The following is a 20,030-nucleotide window of genomic DNA, read 5'->3' on the forward strand; positions in this document are numbered from 1 at the left end:
TGTTGTGTTAGCTGTCCTTTAGGAGCTCACTGTGTTACCTGTCCTTTAGTTTACCTGTCCTTTAGAGAGCTCACTGTGTGTTGTGTTAGCTGTCCTTTGTGTGTTACCTGTCCTTTGAGCTCACTGTGTATTAGCTGTTACTCACTGTCCTCCTTTAGGAGCTCACCTGTGTGTTGTGTTACCTGTCCTTTAGGAGCTCACTGTGTATTGTGTTACCTGTCCTTTAGGAGCTCACTGTGTGTTGTGTTAGCTGTCCTTTAGGAGCTCACTTGTGTTGTGTGTTCCTTTAGAGCTCATTGTGTATTGTGTTAACCCTTTAGGAGCTCACTGTGTGTTGTGTTAGCTGTCCTTTTAGGAGCTCTCACTGTGTGTTGTGTTAGCTGTCCTTTAGAGCTCACTGTGTGTTGTGTTAGCTGTCCTTTAGGAGCTCACTGTGTATTAGCTGTCCTTTAGGAGCTCACTGTGTGTTGTGTTAGCTGTCCTTTAGGAGCTCACTGTGTGTTGTGTTAGCTGTCCTTTAGGAGCTCACTGTGTATTAGCTGTCCTTTAGGAGCTCACTGTGTGTTTTGTTAGCTGTCCTTTAGGAGCTCACTGTGTGTTGTATTAGCTGTCTTTTAGGAGCTCACTGTGTGTTGTATTAGCTGTCCTTTAGGAGCTCACTGTGTTGTGTTACCTGTCCTTTAGGAACTCACTGTGTTGTGTTACCTGTCCTTTAGGAGCTCACTGTGTGTTACCTGTCCTTTAGGAGCTCACTGTGTGTTACCTGTCCTTTAGGAGCTCACTGTGTGTTATGTTAGCTGTCCTTTAGGAGCTCACTGTGTGTTATGTTAGCTGTCCTTTAGGAGCTCACTGTGTGTTCAACTGTAGACATATTAAACATCAGGAGGAAACATCTGCAATTGATGCCACCTTCATTTAAATACCATGCCACCTTCATTTGAATACTATGCCACCTTCATTTGAATACCATGCCACCTTCATTTGAATACCATGCCACCTTCATTTGAATACCATGCCACCTTCATTAGAATACCATAGCACCTTCATTTGAATACCATATCACCTTCATTAGAATACCATGCCACCTTCATTAGAATACCATGCCACCTTCATTTGAATACCATGCCACCTTCATTTGAATACCATGCCACCTTCATTTGAATACCATGCCACCTTCATTAGAATACCATGTCACCTTCATTTGAATACCATGCCACCTTCATTAGAATTCCATAGCACATTCATTTGAATACCATGCCACCTTCATTTGAATACCATGCCACCTTCATTTGAATACTATGTCACCTTCATTTCAATACCATGCCACCTTCATTTCAATACCATGCCACCTTCATTTCAATACCATGCCACCTTCATTTGAATACCATTTGAGAACGGCCCATCCATCTATAACGTTACAACTATTCAACTCCGTTCACCTTTCTTAAACACTGGATCGTGATGGGAAATCAAAAGAAAACGCAGAAACAAGCCACTAGGAAAACGCGACTCATATGCCAATATTTTTTTGGGCATGTTGTTACATGAGTTGATGCACTGTGTGCGGGTCTTTCACTAGACATGTTGCCATCTTGTGGACACTTTATATATTTCAGTAGAAGTGTTTTCTGGACCTGCTATCTGTAGAGTTATGTCCACAGGGTGGCGATAAAGTTCCACTACAGGTTCCAGCAGGAATGTATTGTTGTAGTTAGTCCTGTCTGCAGATAGGGAGCTTCCAGTTCTTTATCCACCCAAACAAATCCAACAACCTGATACTGGAGACACAACCAGGCGTTCCCCGGCCATACTGTCTGGTGTCCTGTCTGCAGATAGGGAGCTTCCGTTTCTTCATCCAACGACCTGATACTGGAGACACAACCAGGCGTTCCCCGGCCACACTGTCTGGTGTCCTGTCTGCAGATAGGGAGCTTCCATTTCTTCATCCAACAACCTGATACTGGAGACACAACCAGGCGTTCCCCCGTCGCCCTGTCTGCCGCACTGCCTGCCGCCCTGTCTGCCGCACTGCCTGCCGCCCTGTCTGCCGCACTGCCTGCCGCCCTGTCTGCCGCCCTGTCTGCCGCCCTGTCTGCCGCACTGCCCGGTCAAGGCCAAATGCAACCGTGCCTGGGAGCAGCAGAAGAGACGTCTATCCACCCCGACGGGACTAACCTATTTACTAACCCTGAATAGACCCAAATAACCCTGAATGGATACGTTATTAAGACAAGGAGCTATGCAGTAGGCATAGTGAACATGGAATTTGTTTTGTTTTTGACGGACCTTTGTGAAACAACAAGCTAACGTCAGTTCGCTACCAAGGCGGCCTAACATTAGCAAAAGGAGCTAGCTACCGTTAGGGGGGAGAAACACGGCAAAGTTGGACTTCTGTGGGCAAAAAAACAAAAAAGCCGACGGGTTTTATTCCCTAACAAGTTTATTTTAACATAGTTAACTACCTGTTAGTAACGCTAGCAGTGTATTGTTAATGTTTAGTTAGGTAACTCAGCGTAGCTAACGTCGTTGTGTGAAGTAGCTGTCTTGTTAGCATGACAACCTGACCCCGTCTTCAATGTGTCGCTGGACACGTCGGTTATTGACCTGCGCGTGAAAGAGACTGACGTGTAAATAAAGACGTTAAAGTTTCGAAAGAGCGGGAAGTTTCAAGTTAAATCAAATGTACAACAGAGTGACGTCAATGTCGTTGCTGAAGCAAATCACGACGCTGTTGTTCGTGACGGTCCTCCCTCCGGTCCCCGGTGAGTTAACAACAACACTATGAGATAATAACCTATTGGACCTGTTCTGTCTGTTCTGGATAGTTTAGTTAACAACACTATGAGATAATAACCTATTGACCTGTTCTGTTTAGTTAACAACACTATGAGATAATAACCTGGTTCTGTCTGTTCTGGATAGTTTAGTTAACAACACTATGAGATAATAACCTATTGGACCTGTTCTGTCTGTTCTGGATAGTTTAGTTAACAACACTATGAGATAATAACCTATTGACCTGTTCTGTCTGTTCTGGATAGTTTAGTTAACAACACTAAGATAATAACCTATTGGACCTGTTCTGTCTGTTCTGGATAGTTTAGTTAACAGCACTATGAGATAATAACCTATTGGACCTGTTCTGTCTGTTCTGGATAGTTTAGTTAACAACACTATGAGATAATAACCTATTGGACCTGTTCTGTCTGTTCTGAATAGTTTAGTTAACAACACTATGAGATAATAACCTATTGGACCTGTTCTGGATAGTTTAGTTAACAACACTATGAGATAATAACCTATTGGACCTGTTCTGTCTGTTCTGGATAGTTTAGTTAACAACACTATGAGATAATAACCTATTGGACCTGTTCTGTCTGTTCTGGATAGTTTAGTTAACAACACTATGAGATAATAACCTATTGGACCTGTTCTGTCTGTTCTGGATAGTTTAGTTAACAGCACTATGAGATAATAACCTATTGGACCTGTTCTGTCTGTTCTGGATAGTTTAGTTAACAGCACTATGAGATAATAACCTATTGGACCTGTTCTGTCTGTTCTGGATAGTTTAGTTAACAACACTATGAGATAATAACCTATTGGACCTGTTCTGTCTGTTCTGGATAGTTTAGTTAACAACACTATGAGATAATAACCTATTGGACCTGTTCTGTCTGTTCTGGATAGTTTAGTTAACAGCACTATGAGATAATAACCTATTGGACCTGTTCTGTCTGTTCTGGATAGTTTAGTTAACAACACTATGAGATAATAACCTATTGGACCTGTTCTGTCTGTTCTGAATAGTTTAGTTAACAACACTATGAGATAATAACCTATTGGACCTGTTCTGGATAGTTTAGTTAACAACACTATGAGATAATAACCTATTGGACCTGTTCTGTCTGTTCTGGATAGTTTAGTTAACAACACTATGAGATAATAACCTATTGGACCTGTTCTGTCTGTTCTGGATAGTTTAGTTAACAACACTATGAGATAATAACCTATTGGACCTGTTCTGTCTGTTCTGGATAGTTTAGTTAACAACACTATGAGATAATAACCTATTGAACCTGTTCTGTCAGTTCTGGATAGTTTAGTTAACAACAGTCCTATCAGGCGAAGCTCGTCTATAGCTCGGATACAGTCAGTACACGGTGGTCCATATCAGGTATACTGGTCTAGCCAGCTACAGGTTGTTGACACCACAGCATGTGATTGAACCAGATACTTTTGGTTTTCATTACTGGGAGTTACAGGACAGGTTGTGTTTTGATTCGGATGAAGATAGTATCGCCAAGTTAAGGTTGGTGGAAAAGTATATCTTCTAAAAATGTCCAGTTTCAGGTGGTGCATTTATTGGTTATAGAAACACACTAGGAGTCTACACTGTAGAGCTACAGGGCCCCCTGTGTTCTCCTCATGGGTTGGTTATAGAAACACACTAGGAGTCTACACTGTAGAGCTACAGGGCCCCCTGTGTTCTCCTCATGGGTTGGTTATAGAAACATACTAGGAGTCTACACTGTAGAGCTACAGGGCCCCCTGTGTTCTCCTCATGGGTTGGTTATAGAAACATACTAGGAGTCTACACTGTAGAGCTACAGGGCCCCCTGTGTTCTCCTCATGGGTTGGTTATAGAAACATACTAGGAGTCTACACTGTAGAGCTACAGGGCCCCCTGTGTTCTCCTCATGGGTTGGTTATAGAAACATACTAGGAGTCTACACTGTAGAGCTACAGGGCCCCCTGTGTTCTCCTCATGGGTTGGTTATAGAAACATACTAGGAGTCTACACTGTAGAGCTACAGGGCCCCCTGTGTTCTCCTCATGGGTTGGTTATAGAAACATACTAGGAGTCTACACTGTAGAGCTACAGGGCCCCCTGTGTTCTCCTCATGGGTTGGTTATAGAAACACACTAGGAGTCTACACTGTAGAGCTACAGGGCCCCCTGTGTTCTCCTCATGGGTTGGTTATAGAAACATACTAGGAGTCTACACTGTAGAGCTACAGGGCCCCCTGTGTTCTCCTCATGGGTTGGTTATAGAAACATACTAGGAGTCTACACTGTAGAGCTACAGGGCCCCCTGTGTTCTCCTCATGGGTTGGTTATAGAAACACACTAGGAGTCTACACTGTAGAGCTACAGGGCCCCCTGTGTTCTCCTCATGGGTTGGTTATAGAAACATACTAGGAGTCTACACTGTAGAGCTACAGGGCCCCCTGTGTTCTCCTCATGGGTTGGTTATAGAAACACACTAGGAGTCTACACTGTAGAGCTACAGGGCCCCCTGTGTTCTCCTCATGGGTTGGTTATAGAAACATACTAGGAGTCTACACTGTAGAGCTACAGGGCCCCCTGTGTTCTCCTCATGGGTTGGTTATAGAAACATACTAGGAGTCTACACTGTAGAGCTACAGGGCCCCCTGTGTTCTCCTCATGGGTTGGTTATAGAAACATACTAGGAGTCTACACTGTAGAGCTACAGGGCCCCCTGTGTTCTCCTCATGGGTTGGTTATAGAAACATACTAGGAGTCTACACTGTAGAGCTACAGGGCCCCTGTGTTCTCCTCATGGGTTGGTTATAGAAACACACTAGGAGTCTACACTGTAGAGCTACAGGGCCCCCTGTGTTCTCCTCATGGGTTGGTTATAGAAACATACTAGGAGTCTACACTGTAGAGCTACAGGGCCCCTGTGTTCTCCTCATGGGTTGGTTATAGAAACATACTAGGAGTCTACACTGTAGAGCTACAGGAACAAGTTGCACCTCCCTGCTCTAGACTTTGGGTTGATGCCTAGCTTCTGGAACACCTTGACAGATAAGAGAGGAAAGCTTCTGGAAAACCTTGAGAGATAAGAGAGAGAGGGAGAGGGAGAGAGAGCAGATGGGAGAGAGAGAGCAGATGGGAGAGAGAGAGAGAGAGAGAGCAGATGGGGGAGAGCGAGCAGATGGGAGAGAGAGAGAGAGCAGATGGGAGAGAGAGAGAGAGAGAGAGCAGATGGGGGAGAGAGAGAGAGAGAGCAGATGGGAGAGAGAGAGCAGATGGGAGAGAGAGAGAGAGAGAGAGAGAGAGCAGATGGGAGAGAGAGAGAGAGCAGATGGGAGAGAGAGAGAGAGAGAGAGAGAGAGAGAGAGAGCAGATGGGGGAGAGAGAGATGGGAGAGGGAGAGAGAGCAGATGGGAGAGAGAGAGAGAGCAGATGGGAGAGAGAGAGAGAGAGCAGATGGGGGAGAGAGAGATAGAGCAGATGGGGGAGAGGGAGAGAGAGCAGATGGGAGAGAGAGCAGATGGGAGAGAGAGCAGATGGGGGAGAGAGAGCAGATGGGAGAGAGAGAGCAGATGGGAGAGAGAGAGAGAGAGAGAGCAGATGGGAGAGAGAGAGAGCAGATGGGAGAGAGAGAGAGCAGATGGGAGAGAGAGAGAGAGAGAGAGCAGATGGGAGAGAGAGAGAGCAGATGGGAGAGAGAGAGAGCAGATGGGAGAGAGAGAGAGCAGATGGGAGAGAGAGAGCAGATGGGAGAGAGAGAGAGAGCAGATGGGAGAGAGAGAGAGCAGATGGGAGAGAAAGAGCAGATGGGTAAGCGAGAGAGAACAGATGGGAAAGCGAGAGAGAGAGGATGGGAGAGAGAGAGGATGGGAAAGAGAGAGAGAGATGGGAAAGATGGAGAGAGCAGATGGGAAAGAGAGAGAGAGCAGATGGGAAAGAGAGAGAGAGAGGATGGGAGAGAGAGAGAGAGAGAGAGAGAGGATGGGAAAGAGGGAGAGAGCAGATGGGAAAGAGAGAGAGAGAGGATGGGAAAGAGAGAGAGAGAGAGCGGATGGGAAAGAGAGAGAGAGAGCGAGAGGATGGGAAAGAGAGAGAGAGGATGGGAAAGAGAGAGAGAGAGGATGGGAAAGAGAGAGAGAGCGGATGGGAAAGAGAGAGAGAGAGGATGGGAAAGAGAGAGAGAGCGGATGGGAAAGAAAGAGAGAGAGGATGGGAGAGAGAGAGAGAGCGGATGGGAAAGCATCAAGAGAGCAAAGGAGAAATATAAAACTAGTTTAAGAATGGAGTGGTGATCAGGTGATGGAACACTCAGAATGTCTAGCTGTCTGTTTCCTCCCATTTCCTGTCCTGTCATTTAGCCTGCTCTTTGATGAAGCGTGGGAGGTGTGTGTGTGTGTGTGTGTGTGTGTGTGTGTGTGTGTGTGTGTGTGTGTGTGTGTGTGTGTGTGTGTGTGTGTGTGTGTGTGTGTGTGTGTGTGTGTGTGTGTGTGTGTGTGTGTGTGTGTGTGTGTGTGTGTGTGTGTGTCTTGTTCTGCAGGTTTTACACTACAATACCCTGACTGTCTACACTACCGTACCCTGTCTATCTACACTGCCGTACCCTGTCTGTCTACACCGCCGTACCCTGTCTGTAAACACTACACTCACTTTACAATAGTGCATCTAAATCTTAAAGGGGGGGGGGGGTGAGAAGGATTACTTATCCTATCCTAGGTATTCCTTAAAGAGGTGGGGTTTCAGGTGTCTCCGGAAGGTGGTGATTGCCTCCGCTGTCCTGGCGTCGTGAGGGAGTTTGTTCCACCATTGGGGGCCAGAGCAGCGAACAGTTTTGACTGGGCTGAGCGGGAACTGTACTTCCTCAGTGGTAGGGAGGCGAGCAGGCCAGAGGTGGATGAACGCAGTGCCCTTGTTTGGGTGTAGGGCCTGATCAGAGCCTGGAGGTACTGAGGTGCCGTTCCCCTCACAGCTCCGTAGGCAAGCACCATGGTCTTGTAGCGGATGCGAGCTTCAACTGGAAGCCAGTGGAGACAGCGGAGGAGCGGGGTGACGTGAGAGAACTTGGGAAGGTTGAACACCAGACGGGCTGCGGCGTTCTGGATGAGTTGTAGGGGTTTAATGGCACAGGCAGGGAGCCAAGCCAACAGCGAGTTGCAGTAATCCAGACGGGAGATGACAAGTGCCTGGATTAGGACCTGCGCCGCTTCCTGTGTGAGACAGGGTCGTACTCTGCGAATGTTGTAGAGCATGAACCTACAGGAACGGGCCACCGCCTTGATGTTAGTTGAGAACGACAGGGTGTTGTCCAGGATCACGCCAAGGTTCTTAGCGCTCTGGGAGGAGGACACAATGGAGTTGTCAACCGTGATGGCGAGATCATGGAACGGGCAGTCCTTCCCCGGGAGGAAGAGCAACTCCGTCTTGCCGAGGTTCAGCTTGAGGTGGTGATCCGTCATCCACACTGATATGTCTGCCAGACATGCAGAGATGCGATTCGCCACCTGGTCATCAGAAGGGGGAAAGGAGAAGATTAATTGTGTGTCGTCTGCATAGCAATGATAGGAGAGACCATGTGAGGTTATGACAGAGCCAAGTGACTTGGTGTATAGCGAGAATAGGAGAGGGCCTAGAACAGAGCCCTGGGGGACACCAGTGGTGAGAGCGCGTGGTGAGGAGACAGATTCTCGCCACGCCACCTGGTAGGAGCGACCTGTCAGGTAGGACGCAATCCAAGCGTGGGCCGCGCCGGAGATGCCCAACTCGGAGAGGGTGGAGAGGAGGATCTGATGATTCACAGTATCGAAGGCAGCCGATAGGTCTAGAAGGATGAGAGCAGAGGAGAGAGAGTTAGCTTTAGCAGTGCAGAGCGCCTCCGTGATACAGAGAAGAGCAGTCTCAGTTGAATGACTAGTCTTGAAACCTGACTGATTTGGATCAAGAAGGTCATTCAGAGAGAGATGGCGGGAGAGCTGGCCAAGGACGGCACGTTCAAGAGTTTTGGAGAGAAAAGAAAGAAGGGATACTGGTCTGTAGTTGTTGACATCGGAGGGATCGAGTGTAGGTTTTTTCAGAAGGGGTGCAACTCTCGCTCTCTTGAAGACGGAAGGGACGTAGCCGGCGGTCAGGGATGAGTTGATGAGCGAGGTGAGGTAAGGGAGAAGGTCTCCGGAAATGGTCTGGAGAAGAGAGGAGGGGATAGGGTCAAGCGGGCAGGTTGTTGGGCGGCCGGCCGTCACAAGACGCGAGATTTCATCTGGAGAGAGAGGGGAGAAAGAGGTCAGAGCACAGGGTAGGGCAGTGTGAGCAGAACCAGCGGTGCCGTTTGACTTAGCAAACGAGGATCGGATGTCGTCGACCTTCTTTTCAAAATGGTTGACGAAGTCATCTGCAGAGAGGGAGGAGGGGGGATTCAGGAGGGAGGAGAAGGTGGCAAAGAGCTTCCTAGGGTTAGAGGCAGATGCTTGGAATTTAGAGTGGTAGAAAATGGCTTTAGCAGCAGAGACAGAGGAGGAAAATGTAGAGAGGAGGGAGTGAAAGGATGCCAGGTCCGCAGGGAGGCGAGTTTTCCTCCATTTCCGCTCGGCTGCCCGGAGCCCTGTTCTGTGAGTTCGCAATGAGTCGTCGAGCCACGGGGGCGGGAGGGGAGGACCGAGCCGGCCTGGAGGATAGGGGACATAGAGAGTCAAAGGATGCAGAAAGGGAGGAGAGGAGGGTTGAGGAGGCAGAATCAGGAGATAGGTTGGAGAAGGTTTGAGCAGAGGGAAGAGATGATAGGATGGAAGAGGAGAGAGTAGCGGGGGAGAGAGAGCGAAGGTTGGGACGGCGCGATACCATCCGAGTAGGGGCAATGTGGGAGGTGTTGGATGAGAGCGAGAGGGAAAGGGATACAAGGTAGTGGTCGGAGACTTGGAAGGGAGTTGCAATGAAGTTAGTGGAAGACCAGCATCTAGTAAAGATGAGGTCGAGCGTACTGCCTGCCTTGTGAGTAGGGGGGGAGGGTGAGAGGGTGAGGTCAAAAGAGGAGAGGAGTGGAAAGAAGGAGGCAGAGAGGAAAGAGTCAAAGGTAGACGTGGGGAGGTTAAAGTCGCCCAGAACTGTGAGAGGTGAGCCGTCCTCAGGAAAGGAGCTTATCAAGGCATCAAGCTCATTGATGAACTCTCCGAGGGAACCTGGAGGGCGATAAATGATAAGGATGTTAAGCTTGAAAGGGCTGGTAACTGTGACAGCATGGAATTCAAAGGAGGCGATAGACAGATGGGTAAGGGGAGAAAGAGAGAATGACCACTTGGGAGAGATGAGGATCCCGGTGCCACCACCCCGCTGACCAGAAGCTCTCGGGGTGTGCGAGAACACGTGGGCGGACGAAGAGAGAGCAGTAGGAGTAGCAGTGTTATCTGTGGTGATCCATGTTTCCGTCAGTGCCAAGAAGTCGAGGGACTGGAGGAAGGCATAGGCTGAGATGAACTCTGCCTTGTTGGCCGCAGATCGGCAGTTCCAGAGGCTACCGGAGACCTGGAACTCCACGTGGGTCGTGCGCGCAGGGACCACCAGATTAGGGTGGGCGCGGCCACGCGGTGTGGAGCGTTTGTATGGTCTGTGCCGAGAGGAGAGAACAGGGATAGACAGACACATAGTTGACAGGCTACAGAAGAGGCTACGCTAATGCAAAGGAGATTGGAATGACAAGTGGACTACACGTCTCGAATGTTCAGAAAGTTAAGCATACGTAGCAAGAATCTTATTGACTAAAATGATTAAAATGATACAGTACTGCTGAAGTAGGCTAGCTGGCAGTGGCTGCGTTGTTGACTTTGTAGGCTAGCTGGCAGTGGCTGCGTTGTTGACACTACACTAATCAAGTCGTTCCGTTGAGTGTAATAGTTTCTTCAGTGCTGCTATTCGGGGCTAGCTAGCTAGCTAGCAGTGTTGTTTACGTTACGTTGCGTTAAGAGAACGACAATAGCTGGCTAGCTAACCTAGAAAATCGCTCTAGACTACACAATTATCTTTGATACAAAGACGGCTATGTAGCTAGCTATGTAGCTAGCTACGATCAAACAAATCAAACCATTGTACTGTAATGAAATGAAATGAAAATGTGATACTACCTGTGAATGCGACCGGGTTGTTGAGTGCGAAGTTCTATTCGGAAGACGTTGGCTAGCTGTTGGCTAGCTAGCAGAGTCACCTACGTTAAGGACGACAAATAGCTGGCTAGCTAACCTCGGTAAATTAAGATAATCACTCTAAGACAATACACTCTAAACTACACAATTATCTTGGATACGAAGACAGCAAAGATAGCTATGTAGCTAGCTAACACTACACTAATCAAGTCGTTCAGTTGAGTGTAATAGTTTCTACAGTGCTGCTAACCGGTGGACGTTTGCTAGCTGGCTAGCTGCTGGGCAAATAGCAGTGTAGACTACGTTAGGACGACGAAATACGATAATTCCGCAATTATCTTTGATACAAAGACGGCTATGTAGCTAGCTAAGAAGAAATTGCTAAGATTAGACAAATCAAACCGTTGTACTATAATGAAATGTAATGAAATGTAATGAAAAAGTTATACTACCTGCGGAGCGAAATGCCGATGCGACCGCTCACTCCAACCCGGAAGTAGTAACTTCCGTACCCTGTCTGTCTACACTGCCGTACCTTGTCTGTCTACACTACCGTACCCACTACCGTACCCTGTCTGTCTACACTACCGTACCCTGTCTGTCTACACTACCGTACCCTGTCTGTCTACACTACCGCACCCTGTCTGTCTCCACTGTCCTACCCTGTCCCCCTAGTCTGTTATCATACATATTCTGTCTCCACTGTCCTACCTTGTCCCCCTAGTCTGTTATCATACATATTCTGTCTCCACTGTCCTACCCTGTCCCCCTAGTCTGTTATCATACATATTCTGTCTAGCTTCATGGTCGAGTAGTAAAATTAGCCTGACTGGAAATCAATTGAAATGGTGACCATTTTTTAGAGGCCTGGAAGACAGCTACTCACTCAGCAGGTTACACGAGGAAGAATTACTCGGAGAGAGAGCGAGAGGGACAGACAGAGTGGGAAAGAAAGAGAGAGAGATGGAGAAAGCTGAGCTGTGATTGGTTGAGTCAACATTCCAGCAGCTCATCTCACTTCATAACTGTGATTTGCAGTAAGAGAATGTTAATAACTCTCCTTCAGCCAGGCTGAGGAACGAGAGCCCATCTGGCCCAACTAGAACCTAATAACTCTCTCCTTCAGCCAGGCTGAGGAACGAGAGCCCATCTGGCCCAACTAGAACCTAATAACTCTCCTTCAGCCAGGCTGAGGAACGAGAGCCCATCTGGCCCAACTAGAACCTAATAACTCTCCTTCAGCCAGGCTGAGGAACGAGAGCCCATCTGGCCCAACTAGAACCTAATAACTCTCCTTCAACCAGGCTGAGGAACGAGAGCCCATCTGGCCCAACTAGAACCTAATAACTCTCCTTCAGCCAGGCTGAGGAACGAGAGCCCATCTGGCCCAACTAGAACCTAATAACTCTCCTTCAGCCAGGCTGAGGAACGAGAGCCCATCTGGCCCAACTAGAACCTAATAACTCTCCTTCAGCCAGGCTGAGGAACGAGAGCCCATCTGGCCCAACTAGAACCTAATAACTCTCCTTCAGCCAGGCTGAGGAACGAGAGCCCATCTGGCCCAACTAGAACCTAATAACTCTCCTTCAGCCAGGCTGAGGAACGAGAGCCCATCTGGCCCAACTAGAACCTAATAACTCTCCTTCAGCCAGGCTGAGGAACGAGAGCCCATCTGGCCCAACTAGAACCTAATAACTCTCCTTCAGCCAGGCTGAGGAACGAGAGCCCATCTGGCCCAACTAGAACCTAATAACTCTCCTTCAGCCAGGCTGAGGAACGAGAGCCCATCTGGCCCAACTAGAACCTAATAACTCTCCTTCAGCCAGGCTGAGGAACGAGAGCCCATCTGGCCCAATTGGTGCTGCCTATACTGATAGATAGACCTGCCTATACTGATATATAGACCTGCCTATACTGATAGATAGACCTGGCTATACTGATAGATAGACCTGCCTATACTGATATATCGGCTTAGCTATATCTTGCAATTTCTTGGCTTGCAATGTCTCCCAACTTCAGTAAAGCAGGTCATGTCATCAATGAATAGGCTTGGATTTTGAGATGAGTGAGATGCAACACTTGAAGAACACACAGTGTCTGTTCATGCGTACGGGTTTGCTTCACACTGTTCACACCATGGTAGTCAGGGCACCAAAAGAGCAGACAAGTGGAGCATCTTAGTTGTTACACAAATTGACCCACCATGCTATTTACTTTCTGCATCTAATTATCTTTGTTTTGTTTTGTGTTTGGGGATTTTTCTTATAGTTAAGGATCCCAATTTTCCATAGAAAAATGTAACTCTGAGGCTCAGTCTGGTTTAGGGCTACACTGGCTCTAATCAGGAGGATTATCACGTCTGCAGTCCAGCCTTAACCCAGACAGACCCGAGAGAGCAGAGGGACAGATTAGACACCCCAGCCCTGCTTCAATAAAATCCATCACCTCCCCTCTTTCCGACCATTATGCCCTCTCCCCGAACGTTATGCCCATCTCCCCCGACCATTATGCCCTCTCCCCCACCATTATGCCCCTCTCCCCGACCATTATGCCCCTCTCCCCGACCGTTATGCCCCTCTCCCCGACCATTATGCCCCTCTTCCCGACCATTATGCCCCTCTCCCCGACCATTATGCCCCTCTCCCGACCATTATGCCCCTCTCCCCGACCATTATGCCCTCTCCCCGACCATTATGCCCATCTCCCCGACCATTATGCCCTCTCCCCCACCATTATGCCCATCTCCCCGACCATTATGCCCTCTCCCCCACCATTATGCCCCTCTCCCCCACCATTATGCCCCTCTCCCCCACCGTTATGCCCCTCTCCCCCCACCATTATGCCCCTCTCCCCCACCATTATGCCCCTCTCCCTGACCGTTATGCCCCTCTCCCCGACCGTTATGCCCATCTCCCCGACCATTATGCCCCTCTCCCTGACCATTATGCCCCTCTCCCCCACCATTATGCCCCTCTCCCCCACCATTATGCCCCTCTCCCCGACCGTTATGCCCCTCTCCCCACCATTATGCCCCTCTCCCCGACCGTTATGCCCCTCTCCCCCACCATTATGCCCCTCTCCCCCAACATTATGCCCCTCTCCCCGACCATTATGCCCCTCTTCCCCACCATTATGCCCCTCTCCCTGACCATTATGCCCCTCTCCCCGACCGTTATGCCCCTCTCCCAGACCGTTATGCCCATCTCCCCGACCATTATGCCCCTCTCCCTGACCATTATGCCCCTCTCCCCCACCATTATGCCCCTCTCCCCGACCGTTATGCCCCTCTCCCCCACCATTATGCCCCTCTCCCCCACCATTATGCCCCTCTCCCCGACCGTTATGCCCATCTCCCCCACCATTATGCCCCTCTCCCCCACCATTATGCCCCTCTCCCCCACCATTATGCCCCTCTCCCCCACCATTATGCCCCTCTCCCCCACCATTATGCCCCTCTCCCCCACCATTATGCCCCTCTCCCCCACCATTCCCCCACCATTATGCCTCCCTCCCCCACCATTATGCCCCTCTCCCCGACCATTATGCCTCCCTCCCCCACCATTATGCTCCTCTCCCCCACCATTATGCTCCTCTCCCCCACCATTATGCCCCTCTCCCCCACCATTATGCCCCTCTCCCCCACCATTATGCCCCTCTCCCCCACCATTATGCCCCTCTCCCCCACCATTATGCCCCTCTCCCCCTACCATTATGCCCCTCTCCCCTACCATGTATTTCCAGTAGGATATTTCATTAGTCCATAATGTGATGTATTTCCAGTAGGATATTTCATTAGTCCATAATGTGATGTATTTCCAGTAGGATATTTCATTAGTCTATAATGTGATGTATTTCCAGTAGGATATTTCATTAGTCCATAATGTGATGTATTTCCAGTAGGATATTTCATTAGTCTATAATGTGATGTATTTCCAATGTGGAACCTTGTAGAGGAGAGGAGAGTCTGACCGAGCACTGATCCCTTCTGACTGTAGAACACACGACGTCCATCACTGGGCGAGGGAGAAAGAAAAAATAAATCAGGCTGTTGTTGTTTTTCGCTAGTGAGGCCGCGGTGAGGAAGGGGACGGGGGAGCGAGGGGGGGGGGGGGTAGAGATTAGCAAATAACTGGGCCATGGGTAAACACACTGCTGCTCTGGTCCAATGAACATCCTGATCCATAGAGGAATACTCCCCTCACTCTAACCCTGACCCATAGAGGAATACTCCCCTCACTCTAACCCTGACCTATAGAGGAATACTCCCCTCACTCTAACCCTGACCTATAGAGGAATACTCCCCTCACTCTAACCCTGACCTATAGAGGAATACTCCCCTCACTCTAACCCTGACCTATAGAGGAATACTCCCCTCACTCTAACCCTGACCTATAGAGGAATACTCCCCTCACTCTAACCCTGACCCATTGAGGAATACTCCCCTCACTCTAACCCTGACCCAAAGAGGAATACGCCCCTCACTCTAACCCTGACCCATAGAGGAATACTCCCCTCACTCTAACCCTGACCTATAGAGGAATACTCCCCTCACTCTAACCCTGACTCTAACCCTGACCCATAGAGGAATACTCCCCTCACTCTAACCCTGACCCATAGAGGAATACTCCCCTCACTCTAACCCTGACTCTAACCCTGACCTATAGAGGAATACTCCCCTCACTCTAACCCTGACCCATAGAGGAATACTCCCCTCACTCTAACCCTGACTCATAGAGGAATACTCCCCTCACTCTAACCCTGACCTATAGAGGAATACTCCCCTCACTCTAACCCTGACTAACCCTGACCCATAGAGAAATACTCCCCTCACTCTAACCCTGACTCTAACCCTGACCCATAGAGAAATACTCCCCTCACTCTAACCCTGACTCTAACCCTGTCTCTAACCCTGACTCTAACCCTGTCTTTGACCCTGACTCTGACCCTGACTCTGACCCTGACTCTGACCCTGACTCTACTCCTGTCTCTAAACCTGACTCTAACCCTGTCTCTAACCCTGAAACACAGTAGACCAGGGTTAATGTAGTAGTAGTAGTAGGAGGACCAGGGTTAATGTAGTAGTAGGAGGAGGACCAGGGTTAATGTAGTAGTAGGAGGAGGACCAGGGTTAATGTAGTAGTAGTAGGAGGAGGAGGACCAGGGTTAATGTAGTAGTAGGAGGAGGACCAGGGTTAATGTAGTAGTAGTAGTAGGAGGAGGAGGAGGACCAGGGTTAATGTAGTAGGAGGAGGACCAGGGTTAATGTAGTAGGAGGAGGAGGACCAGGGTTAATGTAGGAGGAGTAGGAGGACCAGGGTTAATGTAGTAGGAGGAGGAGGACCAGGGTTAATGTAGTAGGAGGAGGAGGACCAGGGTTAATGTAGTAGGAGGAGGAGGACCAGGGTTAATGTAGTAGGAGGAGGAGGACCAGGGTTAATGTAGTAGTAGGAGGAGGAGGACCAGGGTTAATGTAGTAGGAGTAGGAGGACCAGGGTTAATGTAGTAGGAGGAGGAGGACCAGGGTTAATGTAGTAGGAGGAGGAGGACCAGGGTTAATGTAGTAGGAGGAGGAGGACCAGGGTTAATGTAGTAGTAGGAGGAGGAGGACCAGGGTTAATGTAGTAGTAGGAGGAGGAGGACCAGGGTTAATGTAGTAGGAGGAGGATGACCAGGGTTAATGTAGTAGTAGGAGGAGGAGGACCAGGGTTAATGTAGTAGGAGGAGGAGGATGACCAGGGTTAATGTAGTAGTAAGAGGAGGAGGACCAGGGTTAATGTAGTAGGAGGAGGAGGAGGACCAGGGTTAATGTAGTAGGAGGAGGAGGACCAGGGTTAATGTAGTAGGGAGGAGGAGGACCAGGGTTAATGTAGTAGTAGGAGGAGGAGGACCAGGGTTAATGTAGTAGGAGGAGGATGACCAGGGTTAATGTAGTAGTAAGAGGAGGAGGACCAGGGTTAATGTAGTAGTAGGAGGAGGAGGACCAGAGTGATAGTAGTAGGAGGAGGACCAGGGTTAGAGAAGAGAGGCTGTAGTGGTCTGATTAGAGAAGAGATGGGTTGGTGGTGGGGGGAGGCTGTAGTGGTCTGATTATAGAAGAGATGGGTTGGTGGTGGGGGGCGGTCGGGGGAGGCTGTAGTGGTCTGATTAGAGATGGGTTGGTGGTCGGGGAGGCTGTAGTGGTCTGATTAGAGATGGGTTGGTGGTCGGGGAGGCTGTAGTGGTCTGATTAGAGATGGGTTGGTGGTGGGGGAGGTCGGGGGGAGGTTGTAGTGGTCTGATTAGAGATGGGTTGGTGGTGGGGGCGGTCGGGGGAGGCTGTAGTGGTCTGATTAGAGATGGGTTGGTGGTCGGGGGAGGCTGTAGTGGTCTGATTAGAGATGGGTTGGTGGTGGGGGAGGTCGGGGGAGGCTGTAGTGGTCTGATTAGAGATGGGTTGGTGGTGGGGGAGGCTGTAGTGGTCTGATTAGAGATGGGTTGGTGGTCGGGGGAGGTTGTAGTGGTCTGATTAGAGATGGGTTGGTGGTGGGGGAGGCTGTAGTGGTCTGATTAGAGATGGGTTGGTGGTGGGGGAGGCTGTAGTGGTCTGATTAGAGAAGAGATGGGTTGGTGGTGGGGGAGGTCGGGGGAGGCTGTATTGGTCTGATTAGAGATGGGTTGGTGGTAGGGGGAGGCTGTAGTGGTCTGATTAGAGATGGGTTGGTGGTGGGGGAGGCTGTAGTGGTCTGATTAGAGATGGGTTGGTGGTGGGGGGAGGCTGTAGTGGTCTGATTAGAGATGGGTTGGTGGTAGGGGGAGGTTGTTCTGGTCTGATTAGATGGGTTGGTGGTGGGGAGGCTGTAGGGTCTGATTAGACATGGGTTGGTGGTGGGGGAGGCTGTATTGGTCTGATTAGAGATGGGTTGGTGGTAGGGGGAGGCTGTAGTGGTCTGATTAGAGATGGGTTGGTGGTAGGGGGGAGGCTGTAGTGGTCTGATTAGACATGGGTTGGTGGTGGGGGGAGGCTGTAGTGGTCTGATTAGAGATGGGTTGGTGGTAGGGGGGAGGTTGTTCTGGTCTGATTAGAGATGGGTTGGTGGTAGGGGGAGGCTGTAGTGGTCTGATTAGACATGGGTTGGTGGTGGGGGGCGGTCGGGGGGAGGTTGTTCTGGTCTGATTGCGTACTGTCTCATGTGTTTCATGAGTGTTTCTTGAGAGCCATCTCTGTTTGCTGAATGAGGAATGAATCCCGCTCCTCCTCCCCCTCAGCTGACCAGCAGATGGAGAGGGAGTGTGCCTTCACTGAGCAGCAACAGCAGTGGGAGATGGAGCGCGTGGCGGTGGGGGAGGGACGGGTTTCCCCCGAGAACACCACCATCCACTGCTCTAAAGGATCTCACTGCTTCGGCCTTTGGGAGAAGAGTCCTCCTGGAGACGTCAGGCTGGTCAAACAAGGTGACAGTCTGCAACTAACCCTAACCCAGCACCACACAGTCTACCACTAACCCAGCACCACACAGTCTACCACTAACCCAGCACCACACAGTCTACCACTAACCCAGCACCACACACAGTCTACAACTAACCCAGCACCACACACACAGTCTACCACTAACCCAGCACCACACACAGTCTACAACTAACCCAGCACCACACACAGTCTACCACTAACCCTAACCCAGCACCACACACAGTCTACAACTAACCCAGCACCACACACAGTCTACAACTAACCCAGCACCACACAGTCTACAACTAACCCAGCACCACACAATCTACCACTAACCCAGCACCACACACAGTCTACAACTAACCCTAACCCAGCACCACACACAGTCTACAACTAACCCAGCACCACACACAGTCTACAACTAACCCAGCACCACACACAGTCTACAACTAACCCAGCACCACACACAGTCTACAACTAACCCAGCACCACACACAGTCTACAACTAACCCTAACCCAGCACCACACACAGTCTACAACTAACCCTAACCCAGCACCACACACAGTCTACAACTAACCCAGCACCACACACAGTCTACAACTAACCCAGCACCACACACAGTCTACAACTAACCCAGCACCACACACAGTCTACAACTAACCCAGCACCACACACAGTCTACAACTAACCCTAACCCAGCACCACACACAGTCTACAACTAACCCAGCACCACACACAGTCTACAACTAACCCAGCACCACACACAGTCTACAACTAACCCTAGCACCACACACAGTCTACAACTAACCCAGCACCACACACAGTCTACAACTAACCCAGCACCACACACAGTCTACAACTAACCCAGCACCACACACAGTCTACAACTAACCTAGCACCACACACAGTCTACAACTAACCCAGCACCACACACAGTCTACAACTAACCCAGCACCACACACAGTCTACAACTAACCCAGCACCACACACAGTCTACAACTAACCCAGCACCACACACAGTCTACAACTAACCCAGCACCACACACAGTCTACAACTAACCCAGCACCACACACAGTCTACAACTAACCTTAACCCAACACCACACACAGTCTACAACTAACCCAGCACCATGCACAGTCTACAACTAACCCAGCACCACACACAGTCTACAACTAACCCAGCACCACACACAGTCTACAACTAACCCAGCACCACACACAGTCTACAACTAACCCAGCACCACACACAGTCTACAACTAACCTAGCACCACACACAGTCTACAACTAACCCAGCACCACACACAGTCTACAACTAACCCTAACCCAGCACCACACACAGTCTACAACTAACCCTAACCCAGCACCACACACAGTCTACAACTAACCCAACACCACACACAGTCTACAACTAACCCAGCACCACACACAGTCTACAACTAACCCAGCACCACACACAGTCTACAACTAACCCAGCACCACACACAGTCTACAACTAACCCAGCACCACACACAGTCTACCACTAACCCAGCACCACACACAGTCTACCACTAACCCAGCACCACACACAGTCTACAACTAACCCAGCACCACACACAGTCTACAACTAACCCAGCACCACACACAGTCTACAACTAACCCAGCACCACACACAGTCTACAACTAACCCTAACCCAGCACCACACACAGTCTACAACTAA

The 20,030-nt window shown here is 49.5% G+C and overlaps 1 protein-coding gene across 1 annotated transcript in view; it reads left to right on the plus strand.

Moving 5' to 3' along the window:
* The first annotated feature begins 1,705 nt into the window (after nt 1-1,705).
* The window catches only part of LOC124027043 (bone morphogenetic protein receptor type-2-like), a 49,311-nt gene continuing 30,986 nt past the window's right edge, over nt 1,706-20,030 (plus strand). Inside the window, exons 1-2 of the mRNA XM_046339602.1 lie at nt 1,706-2,762; nt 18,150-18,335. Of these exons, the coding sequence (XP_046195558.1) occupies nt 2,681-2,762; nt 18,150-18,335 (268 nt within the window). The 5' untranslated portion in view covers nt 1,706-2,680. The remainder of the gene's footprint in view (nt 2,763-18,149; nt 18,336-20,030) is intronic.

The sequence above is a fragment of the Oncorhynchus gorbuscha genome, unplaced genomic scaffold, assembly GCF_021184085.1.
Source record: "Oncorhynchus gorbuscha isolate QuinsamMale2020 ecotype Even-year unplaced genomic scaffold, OgorEven_v1.0 Un_scaffold_2914, whole genome shotgun sequence".
NCBI lineage: Eukaryota > Metazoa > Chordata > Actinopteri > Salmoniformes > Salmonidae > Oncorhynchus > Oncorhynchus gorbuscha.